Source organism: Brassica oleracea, chromosome C7, assembly GCF_000695525.1.
Source record: "Brassica oleracea var. oleracea cultivar TO1000 chromosome C7, BOL, whole genome shotgun sequence".
Taxonomy (NCBI): Eukaryota; Viridiplantae; Streptophyta; class Magnoliopsida; order Brassicales; family Brassicaceae; genus Brassica; species Brassica oleracea.
The window spans coordinates 48,141,250-48,165,520 of record NC_027754.1 but is presented as its reverse complement, the minus strand read 5'-3'; the positions used below and the strand labels follow the sequence as shown (position 1 = coordinate 48,165,520).

At 37.9% G+C, this 24,271-nt stretch overlaps 8 protein-coding genes across 10 annotated transcripts in view; 3 read left to right on the top strand and 5 right to left on the bottom strand.

Moving 5' to 3' along the window:
• LOC106306096 (protein BASIC PENTACYSTEINE5-like) overlaps window positions 1-230 on the bottom strand; it is a 1,876-nt gene extending 1,646 nt beyond the window's left edge. For 2 of the 3 annotated variants that reach the window (XM_013742567.1, XM_013742565.1), the window contains exon 1: window positions 120-230. The gene's annotated coding sequence lies outside the window, so the exon portion shown is untranslated. The remainder of the gene's footprint in view (window positions 1-119) is intronic. The other variant, XM_013742566.1, reaches the window with a different exon arrangement.
• Window positions 231-345: 115 nt separating this feature from the next.
• Window positions 346-1,696, top strand: LOC106306098 (V-type proton ATPase subunit c1-like). The gene is made up of 3 exons (XM_013742568.1): window positions 346-554; window positions 906-1,191; window positions 1,311-1,696. The coding sequence occupies exons 1-3, from the start codon at window positions 479-481 to the stop codon at window positions 1,441-1,443; spliced, it is 495 nt and encodes a 164-aa protein (XP_013598022.1). The 5' UTR covers window positions 346-478; the 3' UTR covers window positions 1,444-1,696.
• Window positions 1,697-1,741: 45 nt separating this feature from the next.
• On the top strand, window positions 1,742-3,255 carry LOC106306095 (F-box/kelch-repeat protein At4g38940). The gene has a single exon (XM_013742564.1). It carries the CDS (start codon window positions 1,888-1,890, stop codon window positions 3,067-3,069), a length of 1,182 nt encoding a protein of 393 aa, XP_013598018.1. The 5' UTR covers window positions 1,742-1,887; the 3' UTR covers window positions 3,070-3,255.
• A 948-nt stretch (window positions 3,256-4,203) lies between these two features.
• Window positions 4,204-7,525, bottom strand: LOC106303490 (kinesin-like protein NACK1). The gene is given in 13 exon segments (XM_013739745.1): window positions 4,204-4,304; window positions 4,307-4,578; window positions 4,653-4,924; window positions 4,998-5,510; window positions 5,580-5,829; window positions 5,925-6,040; window positions 6,125-6,190; window positions 6,304-6,371; window positions 6,496-6,577; window positions 6,670-6,783; window positions 6,873-6,973; window positions 7,057-7,146; window positions 7,339-7,525. Coding segments are annotated over 13 exon segments (2,232 nt in total).
• An 817-nt stretch (window positions 7,526-8,342) lies between these two features.
• On the bottom strand, window positions 8,343-10,401 carry LOC106304992. Its single transcript, XM_013741370.1, has 6 exons — window positions 10,313-10,401; window positions 10,089-10,190; window positions 9,861-9,962; window positions 9,223-9,765; window positions 8,873-9,141; window positions 8,343-8,788 (listed from the first exon to the last, which is right to left on the bottom strand). Exons 2-6 carry the CDS (start codon window positions 10,152-10,154, stop codon window positions 8,461-8,463), a joined length of 1,308 nt encoding a protein of 435 aa, XP_013596824.1. The 5' UTR covers window positions 10,155-10,190; window positions 10,313-10,401; the 3' UTR covers window positions 8,343-8,460.
• A 1,702-nt stretch (window positions 10,402-12,103) lies between these two features.
• On the top strand, window positions 12,104-14,023 carry LOC106304025 (B-box zinc finger protein 19-like). The gene is made up of 6 exons (XM_013740403.1): window positions 12,104-12,724; window positions 13,084-13,180; window positions 13,254-13,369; window positions 13,476-13,634; window positions 13,708-13,787; window positions 13,868-14,023. The coding sequence occupies exons 1-5, from the start codon at window positions 12,632-12,634 to the stop codon at window positions 13,780-13,782; spliced, it is 540 nt and encodes a 179-aa protein (XP_013595857.1). The 5' UTR covers window positions 12,104-12,631; the 3' UTR covers window positions 13,783-13,787; window positions 13,868-14,023.
• A 970-nt stretch (window positions 14,024-14,993) lies between these two features.
• On the bottom strand, window positions 14,994-17,265 carry LOC106306452 (probable fructose-bisphosphate aldolase 2, chloroplastic). The gene is made up of 6 exons (XM_013743079.1): window positions 16,974-17,265; window positions 16,285-16,554; window positions 16,069-16,178; window positions 15,897-15,987; window positions 15,534-15,803; window positions 14,994-15,439 (listed from the first exon to the last, which is right to left on the bottom strand). Exons 1-6 carry the CDS (start codon window positions 17,148-17,150, stop codon window positions 15,161-15,163), a joined length of 1,197 nt encoding a protein of 398 aa, XP_013598533.1. The 5' UTR covers window positions 17,151-17,265; the 3' UTR covers window positions 14,994-15,160.
• A 515-nt stretch (window positions 17,266-17,780) lies between these two features.
• On the bottom strand, window positions 17,781-21,116 carry LOC106303488 (endoglucanase 22-like). The gene is made up of 6 exons (XM_013739744.1): window positions 20,712-21,116; window positions 20,100-20,399; window positions 19,835-19,996; window positions 19,469-19,744; window positions 18,917-19,244; window positions 17,781-17,977 (listed from the first exon to the last, which is right to left on the bottom strand). Exons 1-6 carry the CDS (start codon window positions 21,114-21,116, stop codon window positions 17,781-17,783), a joined length of 1,668 nt encoding a protein of 555 aa, XP_013595198.1.
• Window positions 21,117-24,271: the final 3,155 nt, after the last annotated feature.

Sequence of the window (24,271 nt, the reverse complement as noted above, 5' to 3'; positions counted from 1 at the left end):
AAAAGTTGGGGGGGGGGGGGAAATCAAATTCGAACCCTATAATGTGTTCGATCTCAATCATCAAGCAGTACGTAACAAGCCTGAAAAATAAATAGTAAGAAAACGGATCGAAAGCTTACGGATTTCGCAGGAGAAACGAGTAAAGGCAAATCGAGAAAGATCTCGGGAGAGCCCAAGGAGGAGGAGGGGGAAGAAGAAGATAGCTCCACACTTAATTGACAGATATACCCTTTTAGCAGTTTCTAAACAGATACAAGAAGGAAAGGTTATTATCGTCTGTCTACAACGTGGGCCGAATAATGAATGAAGCCCATCTTCAGATCCCGACCCGACGTGTGGGCTTCTTCTTCGCTGGGTTTTGTAAATATATCATCGTCACCAATCGTAATTCAATCTGAGAGAAGAGGAGGAAGATCAGATTCCAGATTCCAGATTCCAGATTCCTGAGCGTCATCACTAAGATCGAGAATCGTCGGAAATGTCAACGTTCAGTGGCGATGAGACAGCTCCTTTCTTCGGCTTCCTTGGCGCTGCCGCAGCCCTCGTCTTCTCCTGTACATTCCATTCTCTTCTCTTTTTATTATTTTTTTTTTTTTGTCTCATCTTTGCGCTTTGGATATCTCTCTCGAAGTTTTCGTTGTGGAGCGGCCCGATAAAGTTAACCGATCTGCCTATTCCTCTTCTTTTTCCCCTTGGATTTTGATTTGACTTAGCTATATTCAATGACTATCTGTTTCTTTCTCGGATTCTGGTTTAGGCATTGGATCAGATTCTTGTGATCTGATTTGCTTAGTTTTGTAAAATTCATATTGCTCATTGCCGTGGCTGGGAATAATAGATTTACTCAGTTACCCATCAAATTGGCTGACTTTCTTTCATCCTTTGTCAATTACTGTTTTGACTAGGCATGGGAGCTGCATATGGGACTGCCAAGAGTGGTGTCGGAGTGGCATCTATGGGTGTTATGAGACCAGAGTTGGGGATGAAGTCTATTGTCCCCGTTGTTATGGCTGGGGTCTTGGGGATCTATGGTTTGATTATTGCTGTTATCATCAGTACCGGTATTAACCCCAAGGCTAAATCTTACTACCTCTTCGACGGATATGCCCATCTCTCTTCTGGTCTCGCTTGTGGACTTGCTGGTCTTTCTGCTGGAATGGCCATTGGTATTGTTGGTGATGCTGGTGTTAGGTAATCATGTTACATCCCATCCTTTCCAGATTCACGACTTGTATGGCCTTCTCTCTTTGATAGTTCATAGCTTATGTGAGATGTCTCACTTTGCTAAGCAGCTTTGTTTTGATGGCCAGGGCCAATGCTCAACAGCCAAAGCTTTTCGTTGGTATGATTCTTATCCTCATTTTCGCTGAAGCTCTGGCTCTCTACGGTCTCATCGTCGGTATCATCTTGTCCTCTCGAGCTGGTCAATCCAGAGCCGAGTGAGAAAAGATACTGCGGTTCTTCTTGGATTCTGCGTTGATTCTTTCTTTGCTTTTTTCGCTCGTCTTATATTATTTCTCAGGTTAGTAGAGGGCCCCCCAGTGGTTTTGCTACTTGTTAAAAACGTACTGTCTGCACGAAACAAAAACCACCCTTGTGTTATGTTTGTAATATTCACTCTTATTTATATATTTTTGTCAGTCTAATAAAATCATAGAAAACTCAATTTGATTTCTTTATAAAACTCTTCTCTTCAGTTAACGTGTGTGAGCACATGTATTGAAATCTGGAGCCCAGGCCCATATTAGTTAGTCCACAACACCGACCGTATACAGTGATGACAAGCGTCGAAACCGTCTATCAGAGAAACTGAATCGAAAAGCGTTTCAGAAACTCTCGATTTCCTTCCCCTACAAGCCAAAGTCCGATCACACATATAAAATATAGATGATCAGCATCCTGAAAAAGCTAGGGTTTTATTGGAGCTTTGGCCGATTGTATGATACTTCGAGTATCAATCGAGAGATGTCTTCTTCCGAAATTAGGGCGCAGAAGAAGCAACCGCCGTCTCCGATCTCTTCCCTCCCGGAAGAAATCTTCGTCGACATCGTAGCGCGCGTCTCTCGATCCTATTACCCGACTCTCTCCCAAGTCTCCAGGCGTTTCCGATCGCTCGTCGCTTCCCCGGAGCTTTACGCGAGACGATCCGTCTTGGGGCGCACGGAGCAATGCATCTACGTCGCCATCTCCAAGGATCAGACCTCTGACATCCACTGGTTCACTCTCTGCATCAAACCTAACGGAGAAGGAGCCTCCGGCGGCGGAGCGAGTGATCATCGACTGGTGCATATCCCCTCGCTCCCTCCGATGCCTCTGCAAGGAAGCTACGTCGCCGTTGGCTCTAACATCTTCGTGATGGGCGGATTTCAAGATTGGAGCATCACCTCGAGTGTCTCGCTCATCGACTGTCGATCTCACACGGCTCAGCCTCTCGCCGACATGCCCAAGGCGGTCGCTGGCTCCGTCGCGCAGGTCATCGACGGCAAGATTTATGTGATCGGAGGAGCAAATGGTCACTCGCCGATGAAGTCTAGGTCGAGAACGATGATGGTGTTTGATACAGAGACGGAGGTTTGGAAGCTGAAGTCGAGGCCAGATTGGGAGCAAGGCAAAGTGTGGTTTAGTAGTGTGGCGATGGGAGGTAAGATTTACATGAGGACTTGCTACAATAGCTTCGTTTACGATCCCGTTACCAGTACAGATTATTTCGTGGGAGATGAGGTTCTGCACTCCAAGGAGTGGTTGGGTTCCTGTGTCATAGACGATGTCTTGTATTACTATGACGTTCGTGGCAAGTGTTTGAGAGCTTATGATCCTAAGCTCAGATCTTGGGGAGTTGTTAAAGGTTTGGAAGGTCTATTGCCTCGGGGCTGTTCATGGTCGAAAGCCGCTAGTTATGGAGGTGGGAAAATGGTTCTCTTCATGCAGACGGAAGAGATCTGGTGTGCTGAGATTGCCGTAGAGAGACGCCAAGGAGGAGAGATTTGGGGTACAGTTGAGTGGTGTGAGGTTGTGCTGGGTGGCAACTTTCGCATTATGGATTGTGTACCTGTAGCTGTTCTGCTCTGATGTTCTTCTTTCTTGTGTATACAAAAAGGATACTAGTATAGTAGTCTCTTGGTGCTTGTATGAATGTGTGCTTTAAAACCTCCCTTGGGATGTGTTTCTCAGACGTGTCAATGTTTGTGTCTGGTGGGCCTATTTTACATTTGTGAATTCACTGAATCTAATCCTCATCATCATGATGTGTTCTTGTGTGCTTATGAGTTCTACTGAATCTTATACCGAGTGATTCAATGCTTATTTGGGGTTTATTTTCACACCAACTTTGACAACATATGGTGAATGAAAATCGCTAAGACATGATCAGGTAGAAGAGATGAACTTTTTAATACTGTTTGGATGAGACAGACGTAAATAGTTTATTGTAAAATTCAAGTATTTGTTTATGTAATCATATAAAAATGAAGATTGGATATGAAAGGATGTTGACATGCTTTAGAACTGCATTCGCAGCAACAAGCACCGCCATAACTATATGCTCGACAAACCCCTCCTTTGGGGAACCCCATAGACTTGCATTTTGCATCGCACACCAATGTGTTTGTACACCCGTCCTTGTTACATTTGTAATATTGTCCTAATTGTTACATAAACACACATTATCAATACATTTACATACCAAAATCACCAATTTAAGTATACAAAATGAAATTTTGGGACGTTCGAGACAATCAAACGTTAAACAAATAGATACGTCACCTGAAATCATAGGCAAAAGGATGAGAGCAAACACCACTAAGAAGGGTAATTGAAGAAATGAGAACTTCTTTGCTGCCATTATTTGTTTTCTGTTTTATGAAAAATGTTGGGAAAAAACTTGTAAGCAATTGCTTTGTGAAGAGAACTAACCTCGTATATATATACAAATAAATATCCATGTTATGTAATGGGTTTTTCCATAACAGAAGCTTGACTGTTAACTTTTTTTTATTTGACTGTAAAATTGGTCAACAGATTTCATTAGATGTTTCCGTTTTAGATTGTGTTTACATGTTAATTTTAAGTTATTTTTCTATAACAACATAATTTACGGATACTAATATTGACTGATAGATACATCAATTACACAACGTTGACTCCTTCAAAATCAAAAAAAAAGGAAAAAGAGAAGACATAAAAGAAGATATACACACAGCTAGCCTACAAGAAACCGAAAAGTATTAATAATGTCAATGCCGAAAACAGATGGTTAGAAAAGTGAAGGCATGCTTTTCTCCAACTATGCTATTTCTGAGCTGTAAGAAGGAAGGAGGCGTGAAGGCCAGACCAAACATCTCCTTCATGACTCTGCTTTGTTCAGTGAAGCTCACAAGCTTGGATACAACATCTGCGCTTTCCGCAACATGAGTCATGTCTTTAGGATTGCTCCACAGCTCATTCACAAGTTGTAAGCGTCTGCGTTTGGTGTTAACCGATATTCCAAACTTGTGATAGATTCTTGTCCTCTCTTCCTCTGAAAACCTTTTACTCACAAGCTTGCTCAGCATCTTTCTCTCCCTGTGAAGCGCCTTCCGGCTTTACCAAAACCATTAAACAAAACTGAAACAACCAAACAAATGCTCAAACGCTCACCAAAAACATATTCTAACCTTGAAGCCAATGTTAAGGATTCTCCTCCTTCCGAGGCTTGGTGTCCCTTAGAGAAACGGTCTTTAATAAACAAAAGTCTTCTTAGCTCAACTCCAATGTAGATTGAATCAGCATCATCATCTCCTTTGAAGAGCAAGTAGAAGTATGTTCTATGCACCAAAGAGACGTTACAGGTTTGCCATAGCACCTGAATCTCTTTCCGCTGCATCTCAAAATCCTCGTCCACACCAAGGTCCCTCCCCATTGTACCAGAAGCCTCAGCATTAGAGACCTAAAATGAAAACAAAAACTTGAAAACATGATCCAAGAAGAATCCATTTAGAATATGTTATTGGGAACATTACCTGGGCGCCATGAAGATCTGCCATCTCCTGAAGATCATTAAAGAAAGTACGGATGCTCGTGATACCTCCCTCTTCTCTCAAGGGAATGCTCTGAACCCCTGTGGAACTGCTCCCACAAGAAGAAGACATAGAAGAATCATTCTCTAAATCAGGCAACACAATCTCATGTCTCTCTGGTCCAGGTGGAGTGCTCTTGCTTGGAGCGGTAGCTATGTGGTTCAGCCTTCTCAACTTCACGTTTTGGCCTACACTCGTTTCACCATTACCGTTATCACAACGGCTTAAAACGTTTTTTGGTTCTGCTGCTCTCTCCTCTTTGTGGTTGTTATTATCATAATCTGTAGCTGATTCCTCGATCTCAATGCATTGGACTTCTCTGTAATATCCATCTGATGGATCTTCTGAACGCATAGGCAGAACATCATCGTCAGAGTGAGGCCGAACAGAAGCAATATCCTTTGAGGCCTGAGCAAGATCCCTCTGTATTCTCAACTCTTCAATCTGTTTTTCCATCTGCAGTCACATTGAACCTTCATTTTCATGAAGTTATAATTAACCCATCACACAGTTACAAAACCAAACCTTTTGTATCTGAATATCTTTCTTCATCGCACAGTCACAGTTTGAGGTAGCGTTTCTGAGCTCGGTCTCAAGCCTCGCAAGCTCACATTGTAGTTGCTTCAGAAGAGCCTTGTCTGACATGACAACGTTGATGTGCGCCTTTGTGGTAACTTCCTTTGCACAGGAGGCAAACGAGAGAGTGTTCTTGGTCAGCTCTACGTGACTCCTCGCGGGGCTCAGAGTGCAGATGTGCCCTCCTTGTCTTCCCTTACTAGATAGATCACCACCCAGTGGTTTGAGATCATTAATAATAAGTATGCGAAAGAGAACAATGTATTAAGAAAGGATTGTATTTGTATTACAAACCTCAGTTTACGGATAACAGTTCCAAGAGCAAGCAAACTTTGATTGATATGGCAGCCTTCCTTGAGTCTTGACATCGTCTGTGATGCACGCTCGCTTCCCGCCAGATCTATGAAACTCTGCATGCCCACACAAAAGGAAGATGTACATGACCTCAGGATCGATCCCACGTAAAAGAAGGTGTTGTATAGCTTTTAACATACCACACTAGCCATGAGGGTGGTGGAGTTGTCTTTGCCTAACAACTCACATGCACAACTTTCAACTGTCTATAAAATTAACAATACAGTTAAGGGCCAAGCTAAGTAAGAGAGAGAGAGAGAGAGAGAGAGAGAGAGAGAATATTTTGTAGCTTAAATCCAGTGATAGATAGGAGTTTAACCAGTTTGATAATTTGATGAGATCTGGAGCTTCTCTCATTCAACGATGTTTCACCAATCTTACGCTGTGCTGCTAAGACACCATGTAAGTTCACTTTTCAGACAACATCGTTTTTTTTTTTTCAAGTCATATGGCTACTTTCATAGTATCTTGATTAATAACAAAGTGATTTTTTTTTTTTGAGTTTTAAAACCTGCACAAACAGATAGAAGCTCCTTGAAATGGTTCCAGTCTCGCAGAGTTTCCTCTCTGGCTTTTTCAACCACTGTCCCTTTCTATGAGAAAGAACAAGGAGAATCTGATAAGTTTACAAACTAAAAAAGCGTTCTGTTCAGTACCCTAAAGAATAATGAACATTCAATATTACCTCAGGATCATCTCGTAGCCTCAGGGATGTACCATCAGAGCTAAGCAGATCACGTATGGTCTCATTGTAGATCTCTATAGCTGAAAATTTCACTGAAAAGGCCCTTTCTTCATGCTACAGACAGCATCCATATCCAGTTAGTATTATTGGCGCAACAAATATCTTGGTTAATACGAAAAAATAAAATAAACTGATGCATTTACCTGAAAAATATAGTCAAAAATGTCAGCCACAGCAAATTCAGTAATAGCAGTCATGGTGTATGTCTTTCCACTACTCGTCTGGCCGTATGCGAAAATACTACCTGCACCAGTCATTTCAAGAACTGAGCATATGGGTTCACACTTCACAGATGTGTGCATGCATCGGCAAAACAATGAAGCTCACAATTGATTCCTTTGACAACCGATAGTGCGATTTCCTTGGTTCCATCCTCGTAAACTTGCCTGGTGGGACATTCACCTCCGTATACTCTATCTTATCACCCCCAAAAAAATGAACACGAAATGGTTATTTCAGTCAACATAACAGATGAAAGGTCAGGTTATATTTAAGTTCATATAAACGGCTGTGATGCTGCTACCTCTTTGTTTGTAGAACAAGTAAGAGAGAGAGAGAGAGAGAGAGAGAGAGAGAGAGAGAGAGAGAGTAGGCTATTGTTCTAGTTACCAAATGAATATGCAGATGGAATATTTGAGCCTTGGCGCAAGGTGTTTCTGTACAAGATGGTGGTATCATTGATACATTCCCAATCCGTAGCTTCTTTAGCTGCAATCTCTTTCTTGTTTAGGGGCCTCAATCTCACCATAACCAGTATCTTCTCTTCTCGGTCGACATACATGTGTGTCTTTTCCATCTTCTTCAGCAAGTGCTAGTATATGATGATCACCATTGGTTTTGATTTCAGTGTGTAACCAGAATACTTTTGAGATAAACACCAGATGGGGGCCCTTATTTTTGGTAACCAAAACAAGAGCATAAATAATCGGCAAAACTCAGTGATTAAAACATGAAACATGCCTTACAAAATAAAAAGAAAAGCCTTATTTTGTTGTGCTTAAAGAGAAAGAAAGAAAAAAACTGAAGGCATTCAATGAACCAAACACAAGAAATAAGAGAAGACTTTCTTTGTTTATTACAAAATACAGTTTACTTTCTGTTATGGTCACCCTCTAACTATGCTTGAAGACTAAAGTCACGTTTTATCAGTCTAAAACATTGTTTTTAATCGAAAAATACCCAACAAAACAAAAACAAAAAACACATGTCTCTCTTTATCTCTAAAATGCATATGTTCCAGAGATAAACGAGGACAACTACTTATTGTTCTGTATTCACCAACTCATAGTTCTAGACTTTTAGAATGTTGCCTACTTCAGTAAGAAACTTCTAACCACTCTTGAAACAAATAAATAAATTGTAAGCAACTAAACATTACTTATAGCCACATTTAAGAGAGCTAACCACATATATATAAATACAAATAGTCAATAGATCTCCCATATTATCTAATGAGGTTTTCCATAACAGAAATTTGACTGTAACTTTTTTTTTCTTAATTTGAGTGTAACTTTGGTCAACAAATTTCATTAGATGGTGGGACATTCAAACGAATAGGTATGCATGCTCCTTCAAAATCAACAGATTCCATTTGACTGTAAAACAATGTTGGCTGGCACCTTCAAAATCAAAAGACAAACAAATGAAAAAGAAAGGACACGAAGAAGACATACACACTGCTACAAGAAACACAAGAGTATAATAATGTCAGTGCCAAAAAAACACAGATGGTTAGAAAAGTGGAGGCAAGCTTTTTTTCCAACCATGCGCTTTCTGAGCTGTCAAGAAAGGAGGAGGAGTGGAAGCCAGACCAAACATCTCCTTCATGGTTTTGCCTTGTTCAGTTAACTTCACAAGCTTGGATACAACATCTGCACTTTCCGCAACCTGAGTCATGTCCTTGGGATTGCTCCACAGCTTGTTCACAAGTTGTAAACGCCTGCGCTTGGAGTTAACCGCAATCCCAAACTTGTGATAGATTCTTGTCATCTCTTCTTCTGAAAACCTTTTCCTCACAAGCTTGCTCAGCATCTTTCTCTCCTTGTGAAGCGCCTTCAGGCTTTACCAAAACCGCAAAAATAAAAGAATAGTCCCTTTAAACAAAACAGCAACAACCAACAAAATGCCAAAAGAAGTATCTAACCTTGAAGACAATGTTAAGGTTTCTCCTCCATCCGAGGCTTGTTTTCCCTGAGAGAAGCGATCTTTAATAAACAAAAGTCTTCTGAGCTCAACTCCAATGTAGACTGAATCAGCCTCATCTCCTTTCAAGAGCAAGTGAAAGTATGTTCGACGCACTAAAGAGACGTTACAGCTTTGCCATAGCTCCAGAATCTCTTGCCGCTTTCTCTCAAAGTCCCCGTCCACACCAAGGTCCCTTTCCATTTTACTAGAAGCCTCAGCATTAGAGACCTAAAATGAAAACCAAAAAATTGAAAATAAATCGTAAGAATAAATCGATTAGTATTTATTTATATATGTTTATGAAGTTACCTCTTGATGACGCTTAGACATCTCCTTAAGCCCATCAACGAAAGTCTGGAAGGTAGAGATACCTCCTTCTTCTCCCAATGGCGTTGGGATGCCAGTGGAATTGCTCCCGTAAGAAGAAGACATAGAATCACTCCTCAACACACTAGAACCCAACTCTAACTCAGGAAACACAATCTCTTGTCTTTCTGCCCCTTGCATGGTATCTCTGTGGTTCACGTTTTGGACTACACTCGTTTCATCATTAGCATGATCCTCACTGTGGCCTACAACGTTTTTAGTTTCTTCTTTCTCGTCTTCGTGGTTGTTATTCCTAAAGACTGTGGCTGTTTCCTCAATCTCAATGCACTGGACTTCTCTACAGTATTCATCTGATGGATCTTGTGAACGCATAGGCAGCTCTTCATTGATATCATCATCATCATCATCATCATCGTCAGATATGAAACTCCTTGTGTCTAATAAATTGACCACGCCTGATGTGTCTGATACTGAACCATCATCCTTCCACTTGTCTGTGTGGTTGCCAAAGTAGGGAGTTCCAGACTTTCAAACAGAAGCAAGCACATTTTAGCTGAAATGCCGTTTAGAATCCTAACGTACGTAGCTTAATGTGTGGGGAAGAGCCAAGAGATAGATACCTTTAAAGCCTGATGATGGTGTTCAATCATTCTCATGAAATCTTCAAGCCTGGACTCAGCAATATCCCTCTGCTTTCTCAACTTTGCCATCTTCTTTTCCATCTGCAATCACATATTAAATCCTTCATTAGTATTATCAACCCTAAAACCCCACAGTTAGAAAACCCATCCAATGTCATACCTCTGAAAGGGAAATCAAATAATGAAAGCCATTTCTGAGTCACAAACCTTTTGTATCTGAACATCTTTCTTCCTCATTGTTATCGCACAATCACATTTTGAGGCATGTGACATGGCAAGGTTACCTTTCTTCAGCAAAGCCTTGTTTTCCTGAAACAGTTCAAACTTTAGACCTCTGAAGATTGGAGTCTGTACTTAAAGAAGTTCAAATACAGCAGAATACTTTTGAGAAGAGACCAAAAGGGTCCTTAAATAATTGGCAAAATTTATACCTGTGAGAGATCTTCACCCAAACCAAAACTAAGAGATTAAAACATGAAAGATGGGCTATATGTAAAAGGAAAAGCTACAAGTTGTTCTGCTGAAAGAGAGAATAAAATGAACTGGAATCATTCAATCAAACAAACACACGAGATAAGAAGAGAAGACTTTGCTTGTTATTATAATAGTAGAGGTTTATACGTGACAGTTCACTTAGGAGGTGGTTAACCGACCTTTTCTGTAATATATATATGGTCACCCATTACGCTTCCAAGAAAGACTAAGCCACGTTTTTACCAATCTTTACATTGTTTAATCGAAAAAGTGGTCAGACAACACACCAAGTCATAGCCACACCTCCTTCTCACTCTCCCAAATGCATATATTCTAGGACACGTTTCATAGTCTTGTATTTGTAATTGTAAATGCGCGCTTAAGGTATATGAGAGGGACTTCCACGTTAGTGCAAAAAACGCAGCGAAAATGTCAATTGCACCAACAGCATGTCATTTAGCTTAGGGGTGACTACTTAATGATTGATTTGCCCTTAAAATTTTATTGGGATAGCTTAAACACCTTACCATCATGTGGGCCTCTCTACTTTTATGCGCAAAGCCCATCTATCCAGTGACATTTCTGTTCGGCCAAGACTACCCACTAATGTTATAATGAGCTTACTTATCTGGAATTTGTCCGTTACTAAAATTGGGCTTACTTATCTTTTATTTAAGGTTGGGCGAGATATCCGCAACCGAAGAAACCGATCCGAAAATCATGATTCCGAACCTGATCGAACCCGGGGTAAATAACCGAATGGATCCTAAATTAATTTATCTGAAGAACCGGTATCCAACCCGATCCGAACCGAAAACCGAATGAGTATCCAAAAATATCTGAAATGTAAATATATATTTATAAATATTATTTATAATTTTATGTATAATAATTTTAATAATTAAAATTAAAATTAAAAATTAAATGTATTAGTTATTCTCAATACTTTTGGGTATTTTCGGATAAAATATTATGTTTGGATAGAAATACTAAAACAAAATTGTATCTAATGAGTATTTTTGGTTATTTTTGATACATTTGGATAGTTTGGATACAAAATACCCGAAACGAATCGGATAATATGGTTAGTTTGGGTACTATTATCCGAATCCGTTTCGGATACATTAGTTGTTCGGTTATTTTCAAGTTCCTTTGCATCAGTAGTTTATATAACGATGTTCGCAAATCGCAATTACCGTGAGGCCTTTTTGTATATACCAATTGAATGCGTCGATGTAAACCTAAGAACATAAAAATCGATATATTATGGAGATTCACTGGGGGAAAAAATTGATAAAGAAGTGAGAAAAAAATCTGAAGCAAATCTAACATAACTATTAATAGATCAAAGCCAAATCCGAATATAGGTAAAAGGAGAACTTTAAAGGAAGACCACAAGAAGAGTTATGAGAGTTGCTTTCAACTACTTCTCGACCACCAATTTTTCAAAATGGCTGGTGACATCTGGCCCACCCACCTTCTTGTCCTTTTTTTTTTCATTTCCTCTTGTGGCTCTCATTTTTTTGTATTTTATAAACTTGTTAAAGAAATTAGCCACAAGTCGTAAATATATTGCACCACCGTTACCTTTTAACACAAGTTGAGATCAAATATCCATCATTCACGTAATAATAATAATAATGAATGGCAATATGAGAGAGAGAGAGAGAGACCTAAAAAGAAGGAAACACGAGGAGGAGTTTGATGAAGGGAGACACATCAATGACCTTGCAAGACTAGTCTTCTGTGTTAACGATTAGGGTCCGCGTCTAGCTATAGTCGACATCATTATCTCTGTCTTTTAAATGGAATTTCATTAGTATTAAAAATTGAAAGACATATACTATATCCATTCAAAAATACTATTACCACTATTTTGTGCTAACGAACATTTGTTGTTAAGAAGTTAGGCGGGCTTACTATTTATTTTTATAATGAGTCGAGAGGAGTAGTAAACAGTGATTAAAGAGCGAGTAAAGATATAACGGTGTAGGCGCGTGGGATTTGATTCGTCTCTCCTCCATCGTAGAAAAGATTTTAAAAGGAGTGAAAGAGGCATAATAAATAATCTTTTTCTTTCTTCATCTTCATCTTATTCCTTGATTGATTGATACCATTACCAACCCTTAATCTACACAAGGTTCTTAATTAATCAGATTTCTACTTAGTCAGTTGCAGTCTGGGTTCTGTATTGTATTGAAGGGTGTGGATTCATTAGAGTGAGAGAAAAAAAGAAACAGACTCTTTTTCTTTTAAAGATTGAAGGCTAAAAAAGGATGAGGATTTTGTGTGATGCGTGCGAGAACGCAGCTGCTATCGTCTTCTGCGCCGCCGATGAAGCTGCCCTTTGCCGCGCCTGTGATGAAAAAGTAAAGCCCCTTTTTTGTTGTATCTCTCTCTACTGATAGAAAAATCGAGTCTTTGTTAAGCTGGGATTTGCTCAATTGGTTCAGACTTTTTTATTTATATAATAAGACTCTCGTCTCAACGAGTGATTAAAGTATGCAACTTTTTTTTTGTGCTTAGATTTGCTTTGTTAATCAAATTGCTTTTCAAGTAGAATGGTGAGATGAATTCATGTTTTATTTATTACCATAGTGATTCCAAGTATTTGCTGTTTTTTTTTTTGTTTCCAAAGTTTTGCATTTAGCATTACTACTCTACTTGTGGAGAAACAAACATACTAATCAAAATTCGCGACTAATCTTTTACTCTGTTATGTTTACAGGTTCATATGTGCAATAAGCTAGCTAGTCGGCATGTACGTGTAGGTTTAGCTGAACCAAGCAATGCCCCTTGCTGCGATATTTGCGAAAATGCACCTGGTATCATGATCTATTTTTTCATTGAATTTGCCACATTCGATTTTCTTAATTTTTTTTTGTTTCTACTCGGCAGCCTTCTTTTACTGTGAGATAGATGGTAGTTCGCTTTGTCTGCAGTGTGACATGGTAGTTCATGTTGGTGGCAAGCGAACACACGGCCGCTTTCTTTTGCTCAGACAGAGAATTGAGGTTTTTCAATTTAACTTCTTTTTTATATATGTTTTAAGTTTCTCTCCCGCTAAACAAACACAATCAGTTTCTTTATAGAATGGTCATCTTCTTCTTCTTCATGTAGTTTCCAGGGGACGACAAGCCTAAACCAAACAATACGAGAGACAACTTGCAAAACCAAAGAGTCTCTGCAAGTGCCAACGGTGAAGCTAATGGCAAGACTACTGATGACGAAATGATTGATCTCAACTCTAACCCTCAGAGAGCATCATCAAATAACCATGTACTATTAATTTCTCCCAATGTATAATCATTTTCTTGTGTTGTGAATTTGTTTTTGTTTCTAAAATGAGCAGGGTATCGATGTACATAACACGAACAATCACGAGACTCCAGGTGTTGTACCCTTTAAACGAGAGCCTGAGAAGTGATAAAGGTGACACTGATAATCTGTTTATAGAAATGGGAAGCTCATGTTTTCTTTTCTTCTTTTTAATTCCGATTATTGTTATGCAGGGTCTGGTGTAAGCCCATGTTTTTATTGTTGAAGAAAGAAGAAAGGCTTGTTGTCTTTGTTTGTGCATTATCTCTTAGTTTACAGGAAAGAGCTCACTCGAATGTATAAGCTAACCTACCTGAAATTCTGAACAATTTCTTTCTATTTTTTTTTTAATAAAAATCCTTTCCAAAAAAATATATTCACAAACCCTGTCTATAAGGAAAAGTGCACAGAACTTAGGCCAGGAATGGAATAAAACCCATTCGTATGCAAAGGTCCATCGTTCGTATACAAGTCTTTCAAAAAAAAATCTCAAAATTATATTACTTTTGATTTTTTTTTTTATAAATAAGGGACACATAAGATTTTTTTTTTATAAATAAGGGACGCATAACTTTGTTAAAAAAAAGGGACACATAACTTTGATAGTCTAATTGAAGTTTGTAACTTTCTTTCTTTTTCTTTGGGATAAATTACTTTATTATTTTATAATTGATGATGCATTTTGTGGTTTAGACTTAGGCCATCTTCATTGGGAGGTTTTTAAGATGGGGTTATTAGCTTAATATAAAAACCGTCTCTTAACTTTAACTAATAAAAACTAAGAACCGTCTCTTAAAACTCTTATTTAATAGTTGGTTCTTAGTTTTTTTTAGTTAAAAGTTAAGAGACGGTTATTATATTCCGCTAGGCAGCCTTAGATCGTGGGTATATCAAGAGCCATTCCGCATTTCTTGACGATCCTTTCAATCCATTTCAGTTCCAGAAGTGTCATTTGCCTTCACGGATCATATCCAACACCCAGCTAAAGTGATCCTTCAATTCATGATGTATCATGTTTTATACCACCTTACAAGATCCATTCGGATATTTTTTACATTTCGGACCGGATACGGATCGAGTTTTTCAATTCGGGTTCGGTTCAGATTTCGGGTTACGGATATTATGCCCAGGCCTATATTACGCTAAGAACCCTAATAAACATGACCGAGCCGTGCAAACAACCAATTATGTAAGCAACCATGGTAACATTTTTAGAAATGAGTGTCTAGTCAGTGTAATGAACGTATAGTATGGAGAGGTGGCGAAGTGGATCTCAATCATAACGTGGACTATTTCTAGAGAATAATTTTCAATTGTAAATGATCAAAGATAGATAACTTCAATATATAAAAAACTTATTAAAAGGAGTAGGTAATGCAAATTCAGCAGAGAAAATAAGTGATTTGACATGATAATAACAACCATACTCAAAAACAAATGTAGTTAAAACACTTGCTTCGTCTCCTTTAACAGCAACATTGTTGTCTTCAGTAGGTGTAGCCTTTGACGAACATACCCTCCTTAGCCTCTTCAGACTCACCTTCTCCGGTGTATTTTCCGAGCTGAGCCAACGAATTGGCCTTGGCTCGAGTCAAGAGAGTGGTCTGAGCTGCGTTCACGTTCTCAGCTCTGCCTCCCCAGGTTTTCAGGCAAGTGTTCTGAAGAGCACGTGCGTAGGAGAAGGACACGTGCCACGGGTTTGGTGCCTGGTTCATGGCGTTCAGGTTCAACGTTGCCTCCAACTCAGACTGTCCTCCCGACAAGAACTGCAGAAAAAAAACACATAAAACTTAACTTTCACCTCAAACAACCAAGATCTAGGTTTTCCTCATTAAAAAAAAAAACTCATTTAAAGCTTGCCATGATTCCGGGGACGGCAGGAGGGATTCTGTTGCGGAGGAGCTTAAGGGTGTAGGAGGCAACTTGTTCAGGAGTAGCTCTGTCTTTAGACTCGGCTCCTGGAGTCACCATGCTCGGCTTCAGGAGGATACCTTCAAACATGACATTGTTCTGAGCAAGGTAAAAGAAAACCTCAGCCCAAACCTTCTCTGCTACTTCGTAAGTCCTGTCAATGTCGTGTTCTCCGTCCAACAAGATCTCTGGCTCCACTATTGGAACCAATCCACTGTCCTGAAAAGATACACACAATCCGAGTGTGAAATATCATCTAAAGAGAATCCAATTTAACCTGTTTCTTGAAGGAGAAGCAATGTGTGTGTTTACTTGTGAAATGGCAGCGTATCGAGCAAGGCCCCAAGCAGCTTCTTTCACAGCGAGAGCAGACGGACCGTTGGGAATGCTCACCACAGTACGCCTAAATCAAACCATCAAGACAAAAGTCAATAACAAATTCAACCCGAGAGAAAACATTTTGGGTAGGAAGAGAGAGTACTACCATTTGGCGAAACGAGCACCCTGTTGGTAGTAAGCAGCGGTCCGAGAGGATAGACCGTCGAGTCCTTGGCACCATGACTCATTGTTAGATCCAACAAGTGGCACCAGACCCTAGTTCCATAGATACAACTCATTTAGATTCTTCAAAGCAAGAACCACGTTTGGTATTATAACCTATATATATATATATATATAATAGTATGCATTTTGGTTATACCTTGTCAACTTTGATACCGGGAACAATGTTTTGCTCGACGAGGACGTCGACCATTTTCTTGCCTTCGGTGGTAGACTGATACAGAGTCTCCTCGAACAGGATTGCACCGGAGATGTACTGTCCGAGACCTGGTGCAGAGACAAGCAGCGTCCGGTATGCTTGACGGTTTGCCTCAGTGTTCTCTAGCCCTATCGAGTCCAAACGCTTCCCGCATGTCGCGTTCGACTCGTCCATCGCCAAGATTCCTCGTCCAGGAGACGCAATTGTTTTCTGTTCCAACACCAAAAACAAATCATATCAAATTGCTTATTTTCCTTTTTCGCAACTATCACGTTGTATGATCAAACTATATTGTTATTCGAGTTATTTAACTAGTTTTTTTTAATACAGTAACGAACATGAACTAAAATCAAAACCGAACTAATAAAATTATGAATCATATTTTAGCTCTCATTATTGTGTGCTATAATCTAAATCCAAACTTAAATTGGAAAGTGAAAATCTAAATGATAAAATAAATAAAAATAACAGAATCGAACCAAATAAAATCTAAAAGGTGAAAACAGAAAATGATTATAGTTAATTAGACATTCCAATTCAAAAGGTGAAAACGAGCAAAGGAACCTTTATGAATCATGCATATAAGACACGTGGCAAAGAAGAGAATATGTGTGTGGAGGAGTACTAACCGCTGTCTTAACGAGCTCATCGGCGTAGGAAGAAGCGGCGCGGACGGTAATGGAGGTGGCACGGTTGCGTAGGACGACTGCGGCGGAGGAAGGCTGACGGAAGAGAACACTTTGGCCCTTGACCCACTCAGATTTGTCCAACACCGGAGATGCCTTGAGGAGTGAGGTTGATGCCATCTTTTGTTAAATGTTATCTCTTTTCTCTTCTCTCTGCCTTTGGTTTGTTTGAGAGACGCACAGTGAATGAGCTTATGATGACACACACCACCTTATCTCTGAGGAGGAGTAACCTCCCTCTCCCTCTTTTGGATTTATATTTCTCACTAGATCAGTTATCTGAGGTTCATGTAACCTTGCCAATTACACTCCGCCACGTGGACCGTAATCTTGTATTACTCACAATCAAGAAAATGCCACGGAGTCGCTGCTCCTTTTATGCCATATACCCGTCCGTCTTTACGTGTTTGCTTGTTTTTTTTGTTTGCTTATACAGAAAATAATCGAATGAGTAAAAGTAAAGATTCGTTCATGACACGATTGTGAAAAGAAAAAAATATGTTTTTGAAGTTAGCATGTAGAACAATATGTATAAAACCTTTAAATTTAATATGTAGCATAGCACTGTGGACCATAATTTATATATATCAGGTAATAATTATATTTTTTTTTTTTGCCAACTGAAGTTTATTATTAGGATGAAATCCAAAAGGGACACAGCCCAAACATTACAACATAAAGAGGCCCAAAAACAAAAGGCATACATAAAACTAAAACAAATGGGCCCAAAGCCCAAACCCAACCGAAACCCTAGCAGGCGAGGCGCCGCTCGATCCACGCGAAAACGCACGCCTCCCTTCTTCTTCCGGTACCAGAGACAGCGCCACGAAGACTCAACGGCACACCGTTGACAGCAGAGTCGAATCCGGGACGAAGCCATTCAACCAAACCTTCGAAAAACTCGAATCCACCAAACGCATCTAAAGATTCAAACAAACCAGACGGATCTACGAATTATCAAAGGATATAAAATGCCTACAATCGATTCATCATCTTCGACATACATGCGGCAACAGATTCAGATCGAGAGGCAAAGAATCAGATGAGGCTCAAATTCGTAGATCGAAGTGAGAGAAAACCCTAGGCGAAAGCCGGCGCCAGCGATGCTGAGGAAGCCACCGCCTCCCGGAAGCAGAAGCCGGCGATAGCGATGCTGAAGGAGCCACCGCCTCCCGGTAACCAAAGCCGGCAAAGAAGGTGCTGAAGAAGCCACCCCTTCCCAGAAACAAGTCGGACGACCACCGAAGAGAAGTGCGCCGCCGAAACCCGATGAGATCTAGAAACTCCGAACAAAAACAAACTACTAAAAACAAATAGAACCCCACAACCGGACCGACGGTGGCTCGAAGAGCCTTGCCGTCGGCCGGAAATCTCTCAGCTCTCAGTTTCAACCGGAAATCGCCGACGGTTATCAGGTAATAATTAATGTATAACTTTTTTTTAAGTATGTATAATTTTTGTTTTTTTGAATTTTACGTCTCTTCTTGTATTACCACTTACTAGTCTATGCTCATGTTCTCATGATGTGGAGCTCAAAAAAGAAACGCTTCATATATATTTTTAATAAAATATAGTGGTTGCAGCTCATGGATTTACAAAACAGGTGATTTGATTGGGGAAGAAAAAATCATGAGGTCCATATAGTTTTTAAATGAAATGAAACTAATACCCCAAATCTTTTCTTTTTAATACCCCAAATCTTGCTGATCATATTTACTGAAACGCCTCATATTTCAAGCTCACAATGTATAAGCAAAACACGACTAAATATCCCTTAATCTTTTTTTGTATTTCATTGTATGATATCAGTAATAAGTACATGCACATTCAAGCCCTAATATAAACAATCTGTTTTTGTTTGACAAATGACAGACGACCAATCATACTAATTTTTTTGTTGGCATTAAAATAAGCCAAAAGACCAACAAAAGGTGCGTTGATGTAAGTCGTCGGTTCCGTCTCACTAGCATTCTTCCGTCCTCCAACGAATTTATCATCTACATTAGACCCGCCGACCACCGCACCTACTAATATGTTGGGGTCCGGTTTGGGTGATGCAAATATATTCCACCCTTCTAAACATTTGATGGCTTTGGGATGGGTTGCGATAGACGGCGAGGATGCGCCACGGTGGTGGATCTTTCGCGGATAATGGTTACCGTACCCGATCATGTAAGACATTTTCATTGGATTATCTCCCAAAATGTAATCCACCTAGACCAAAAAAGTCGTATATATATATATAATCACTATATTCACTACTATCAAAATATATATATAGTCTAACACCATCTCCAATAGAACACTATTTTTCAATTAGAGTAAACTATAGAGTTTCATTGGAAATGCTCTAATAGGGTTCAAAATTAAAATCGATCGTAAACTTCTCAAACCCAACTATTTTTGTAATGCAGTATGTATATTAATCAACTAAGGACCTGTCGTTTGGCCAAGTGACGGAGAGACTCTGGATGGATCTTGACACTACCACAATGGAGTTGTTGAGACGATTTAGAGAGGTAACCGGCGTAGGTTAGGAGGAGAAAAGACAACGCCACGGTGTTTTGGAGGATGTTGCTGCCAGGTTTGTAAAGAAGACCGCCAGGTGTGTAAGTCATGTGTGGACCGGCGGTTTCTGGAAAATATGCACACATCATTTGCTCCGCTGTATCTCTATACGGTGCAATCTCTGGCACATTCTTCTCAAATGCTTCCTATATCAAAAACAAGTTTATTCAAATTGCTTATAGCATATCTATTGTGTATAATTTTGTGCTACTGTACAATCATGAATTGGATATAACCTTGGCAACGAGAACATTGACGCCCCCAACTTTGTTATCCCATCCAAACTCGTAGTAATTGAAATCTGCACCTAAAGAATGGCGATTGTCCACTAAGTATTTAATGTAAGAAGCTTTACTGGTCGCCCTTCTCAGCCATGCAGCTCCCCATAATAACTCGTCCTATATAAAACAAATTAACAAGGTGATATAAATATAATTAGTAACAATCTGGATCGATTTAATTTTAAGTAAAGATATTCGAGAGAATGCAATATAATAATACCCCATATCCGTTGACACTACAATAAAACGGGCAAACAGCAAGTTTAACCAATGTATTATTGGTATAAGAGCCTCGATGTGAGTTCGCGTACTTGAAAGTTGTTAAAGCATTTTTTAGCAAACGTTGAGCATAACTAGGATCATATCGTTTGAATGCGATTGAAGCGGCCGCAAACGCAGCTGTGATTTCTCCAGCTAAATCAGAGGCCGGGTACTGCGTCTCGACAGCATAAGCTGTTCGTGGTGTGCCCATATCCTCCGGTCTCTGCCAGCACTGGTGATCCTTTTCTACTTCACCCACCTAGAATATTGTTACAAACATAATCAATTTATCAATACATGACAGTTAGTTTTTTTTTTTTGTATTTATTTGTGACAAAATAAAACAAATAAACGAAGTAATAATTGGTACAAACATATAAAATGCATTAAGAGACTAACATCTAAAATCAGAAGAAACCTAAAATAATTTATATAAGAAACTTTGACAAAACCAACCGTTATTTATTGGTCTTTTAGTTAGAAGTCATGCATCGAACTATATCACATATGTAAATTAAAGACATATGTTTGTTTTGGGTTAAATAAGTGACAATATGTTACGGCCACATACGTGAACGAAGATCAGATTACGAAGGTGCGAAACAGTCTTAAGGAGATAATCGGTTCCCCACCGGAGAGCGACAAGATTTTCCCGGAGATCTGCCGGGGACATGTAACTTCCGAAGTCGACAGCGCTCCATGCTAGCATCGTAGCCGAAAACGCCATCGGAAAATGGAACTTCACGTTGTCGCCGGCGTCGTAGTAACCGCCAACGAGGTCAGCATTGAGGTTCTGCCCGTCGTTGAGTGCAGAGTCACGACGCCACGTCATCCTCTGTTCTCTAGGAAGATAGCCAGAGCGTTGACCTTCAAAGAAGAGAATTGACTTTTTGAGAGCATCGGAGTAGTTGTGAGAGATCACCGTTGGTATGAGGACGAAGAGGAGATATATGGAAGAGCAAGTTGGTGGCTTCATTGTGTTTTTTTTTTTCCTCTTCTTTTATGGTAAATATATTAGAAATGACTGAACAAGACGATTTATATAAGTTCCTTGAGGTCTTGGGTTATGGAATTTTCCTGCTTCTTGGTAAATAGTATTTTGTTTGAAAATGTTTACAACTTATATATCATAAACATTAAATCTTTGCTTCGTCAATTTCCCCCTTTCTAGTAATTTACTATACATTTAAGGAGGTTATTTTTAAATTTAATATCTAGATAATATTAAATTGGTAACAAAACTTTATTAAAGTATTAGTGTATTAGTGAAGAAAAAACGATGAAATATAAAAAATTGACTTAGCTCAGTGATATTATTCGTCATATTTAGTCAAAAACTATAAAATATTTCCACATATTTAATATAATAATAATTAAAAAGTTTGTTTAGTTCCGACAGATAACCAAAATATACAATATGTTTTTTTTTTCAAATGTCACTTGTATTATTCGATTTTGAGAGTCTAGAGTTACGTATGATCTTCTCTAGTCGAGATTATCCTTCATATTTTTCATTGTTCTTCTTAAAAACGTAAAATAATTATTATAATGAAAATGTAAAATCAACGTATAGAGTTTTTTTTTTTTTTTTTTTTTTGTAACACCACTTATATTAAAAGTTCAAAGAGCATGAGAGTTTACAACTGAATCAAAAGATCCCAGAAACATACTCGACGGTAGAAAGAAGCCAGAAAACAATACAAAACAACTAAAGATAGAACCATCGAATGGCGAGTCATGCTCAGCGAAATGAAGAAACCCAAAAGGAAGCTTCACTTTTGATCTCATGGCTATTGTTCGAAAGAACAATTGATAATCGAAAACGACGTTGATACACCTATAGGAAGAAGTTGGAATGTTGATTGACAAGAACTTTAGGTGAGAAGCTCTAGAACCGTAGGAACCATTGAAAGTTTGAAGTCCTATCTGACTAGAGTTTTAAAACTTTTTGAAAGTACTATGTTACGATTGTGTATTGGAAAATGGAAATATAACAGTAAGATTTTTTTTAATAAGCGGCTATGTAATATGTTCCTCTTTTTTTTTTTTGAAACTCAATTTCATCAATGCAACTACTCGCCGTTAGGTGAAGACATAAGTGCATCATTAATTCATTATTGCAAGTACTTGTATTTAGGTCCTTAATATATATATATGTATATATATGTAAATGTATATATTATATACGCATATACATATCTAATCTATTAAAAGTGAAGTACAAATAATAATTGACCCTGATTTTTTCTAAAAAATTACAATAGAATGCCACTGAGTTTAAAATTCAATTCCCCAGTCATGAAGGCAAGCTGCAAGCCCATTGGCATTTGGTTGACCCAATAATTGCTCTTCAATATCTCTATAACCATAAAATGACATTCAATTTTCGTTTGACTACAAATCCAATCGGTTTAAATAATTTAGTAAACCAATATTGTTTTTTTTTGACAATGAAAGTAAACCACTTTTGTTAAATCAAGTGCCAAAATCTAATTGATTAACATTTCGAACTAGGACTATTCCATTACTTTAGTAATATAATTGTTGTGAACCACTAAACCGGTTTACATATATTACATGAATTAGATTCAATTTTGAAACCATTCGGGTTTTTTGAAAACACAACCCATTCGGTTTAGTATATATTAATTGTTAAAAAACAGGATTCAAAATATATTTTAATTTTTAGTTTTCAGAAAAAAATCAATTATTATAGATTTTGTAGCGATTTATGTACAGAGATCAGCTAACTATTCCTAAAATCATTGAGTAATTACTAACTTAGCATAATAAGCTCCTAAGTTAAAGCTATCGCATTAATAAAAAAAAAATATACTTGCTAATCACGATTTAGCAGGATAAATACATCGCAAAATCTTTATAATATTTGTAACATTAAATTGCTTTTTTTTAACACTGATTAAATTATTTCAAAGGAACCATTGAAGATTCACAAACGTACCATTACGTGTTCAAAAATAATACCGTGATTAACTAAATATTACTATCATTTACTATATTCCTATTCTATAATTACGTTTAGATTTTTCTATAATTACGTTTAGATTTTGTTGTATACCGTGAATATCTCACCAAAATGATCATATACTCTTTTTACTACATCACCTACTACATTCAAATTCAGATCAAAGACATACAACTTATCATCTATGAGTTGATTTTTAAATATTCTAATTCGACTATAAATTATTTAATTATAGAAATAGAACATTAACTTAGTTATTAAAAATATTAAAGTCGTGTTTTCTCAAACAAAAATATAACCTATCAAACTATATTTGATCTATAATAAAAAGTAATGTTTGTTTTAACTTTTTCTAAACCAACTAAAATAAATTGACGTCACTTAATAATAAAATTAATAATTTATTATTTTACTTAATAATATTAATTTTTTTTTAAATTACGTGTATCTTAACGGGATGAACCCAAATCACGGTTATTAATAATAAAATTAATCATTTATTATTTTACTAAATAACATTCAAATATAAAATGAATTTTATTTATGTTTCTGTCAAATTAAGTTCAAGTACTTATTTTGAATGCTTTTTTGGTAAGTTGCTTTCATTATTTTATTTATGTATTTATGTTTCTATCTAAATAATGTATTTATTTTAAAAATCTTAATATCAAATCTGAATTTTATATTCAACTTTACGTCAAAATATTTATAATATAATTAAATAAATGGCTTTTTGCAGAATTGACCTATAACTTAAAGTCAAACACAAAACTAACCTCTTTTTTTTTTGAAAATTTGTTTTGCCCTATTCACCCCACAAGTTCATATAATTTACGAAAATGCCATCAATTTTTTTTTTCTTTTTTTCTTCGAAAATGACATTTTTACTCTCTCACCCTCATCATCTTCAAGTAATTACAAGATTGCCATTGTCATCAATACCACAACCACCATGAACAACCAATTTGAAGCTCTTAATGCTCCCAAAATCGATTTACCCTTCTTCTTTTTCCATTCTTGTGAACTAAACACAACGTATCTCTCACTTTCTCTCCACAATGAGCTAAAAAACCCAAGATTTTGATTCTACATTTTTTATGGTTCATAGAGTCATAGAAGCTAACGATTCTGGGTGGGTTACTTTC

What these genes read in the sequence shown, in the direction of transcription:
- LOC106303488 (XM_013739744.1), bottom strand. Translation starts at nt 21,116, where the DNA reads ATGAAGCCACCAACTTGCTCTTCCATATATCTCCTCTTCGTCCTCATA. An exon ending in GTAATCTGATCTTCGTTCAC is followed by an intron (nt 20,400 to 20,711) that starts GTATGTGGCCGT and finishes ACAATATTCTAG; the next exon opens with GTGGGTGAAGTAGAAAAGGA. An exon ending in TCAATGTTCTCGTTGCCAAG is followed by an intron (nt 19,745 to 19,834) that starts GTTATATCCAAT and finishes TTTTTGATATAG; the next exon opens with GAAGCATTTGAGAAGAATGT.
- LOC106306095 (XM_013742564.1), top strand. Translation starts at nt 1,888, where the DNA reads ATGATCAGCATCCTGAAAAAGCTAGGGTTTTATTGGAGCTTTGGCCGA.
- LOC106306452 (XM_013743079.1), bottom strand. Translation starts at nt 17,150, where the DNA reads ATGGCATCAACCTCACTCCTCAAGGCATCTCCGGTGTTGGACAAATCT. An exon ending in CCGGTATCAAAGTTGACAAG is followed by an intron (nt 16,179 to 16,284) that starts GTATAACCAAAA and finishes CTATGGAACTAG; the next exon opens with GGTCTGGTGCCACTTGTTGG. An exon ending in CTGCCGTCCCCGGAATCATG is followed by an intron (nt 15,440 to 15,533) that starts GCAAGCTTTAAA and finishes TTTTTTCTGCAG; the next exon opens with TTCTTGTCGGGAGGACAGTC.
- LOC106306098 (XM_013742568.1), top strand. Translation starts at nt 479, where the DNA reads ATGTCAACGTTCAGTGGCGATGAGACAGCTCCTTTCTTCGGCTTCCTT. An exon ending in CGCAGCCCTCGTCTTCTCCT is followed by an intron (nt 555 to 905) that starts GTACATTCCATT and finishes TGTTTTGACTAG; the next exon opens with GCATGGGAGCTGCATATGGG. An exon ending in GTTGGTGATGCTGGTGTTAG is followed by an intron (nt 1,192 to 1,310) that starts GTAATCATGTTA and finishes TTTGATGGCCAG; the next exon opens with GGCCAATGCTCAACAGCCAA.
- LOC106304992 (XM_013741370.1), bottom strand. Translation starts at nt 10,154, where the DNA reads ATGTCACATGCCTCAAAATGTGATTGTGCGATAACAATGAGGAAGAAA. An exon ending in ACCATCATCAGGCTTTAAAG is followed by an intron (nt 9,766 to 9,860) that starts GTATCTATCTCT and finishes TCTGTTTGAAAG; the next exon opens with TCTGGAACTCCCTACTTTGG. An exon ending in ACCTTAACATTGTCTTCAAG is followed by an intron (nt 8,789 to 8,872) that starts GTTAGATACTTC and finishes GTTTTGGTAAAG; the next exon opens with CCTGAAGGCGCTTCACAAGG.
- LOC106304025 (XM_013740403.1), top strand. Translation starts at nt 12,632, where the DNA reads ATGAGGATTTTGTGTGATGCGTGCGAGAACGCAGCTGCTATCGTCTTC. An exon ending in TGCTCAGACAGAGAATTGAG is followed by an intron (nt 13,370 to 13,475) that starts GTTTTTCAATTT and finishes TTCTTCATGTAG; the next exon opens with TTTCCAGGGGACGACAAGCC. An exon ending in GAGCATCATCAAATAACCAT is followed by an intron (nt 13,635 to 13,707) that starts GTACTATTAATT and finishes TAAAATGAGCAG; the next exon opens with GGTATCGATGTACATAACAC.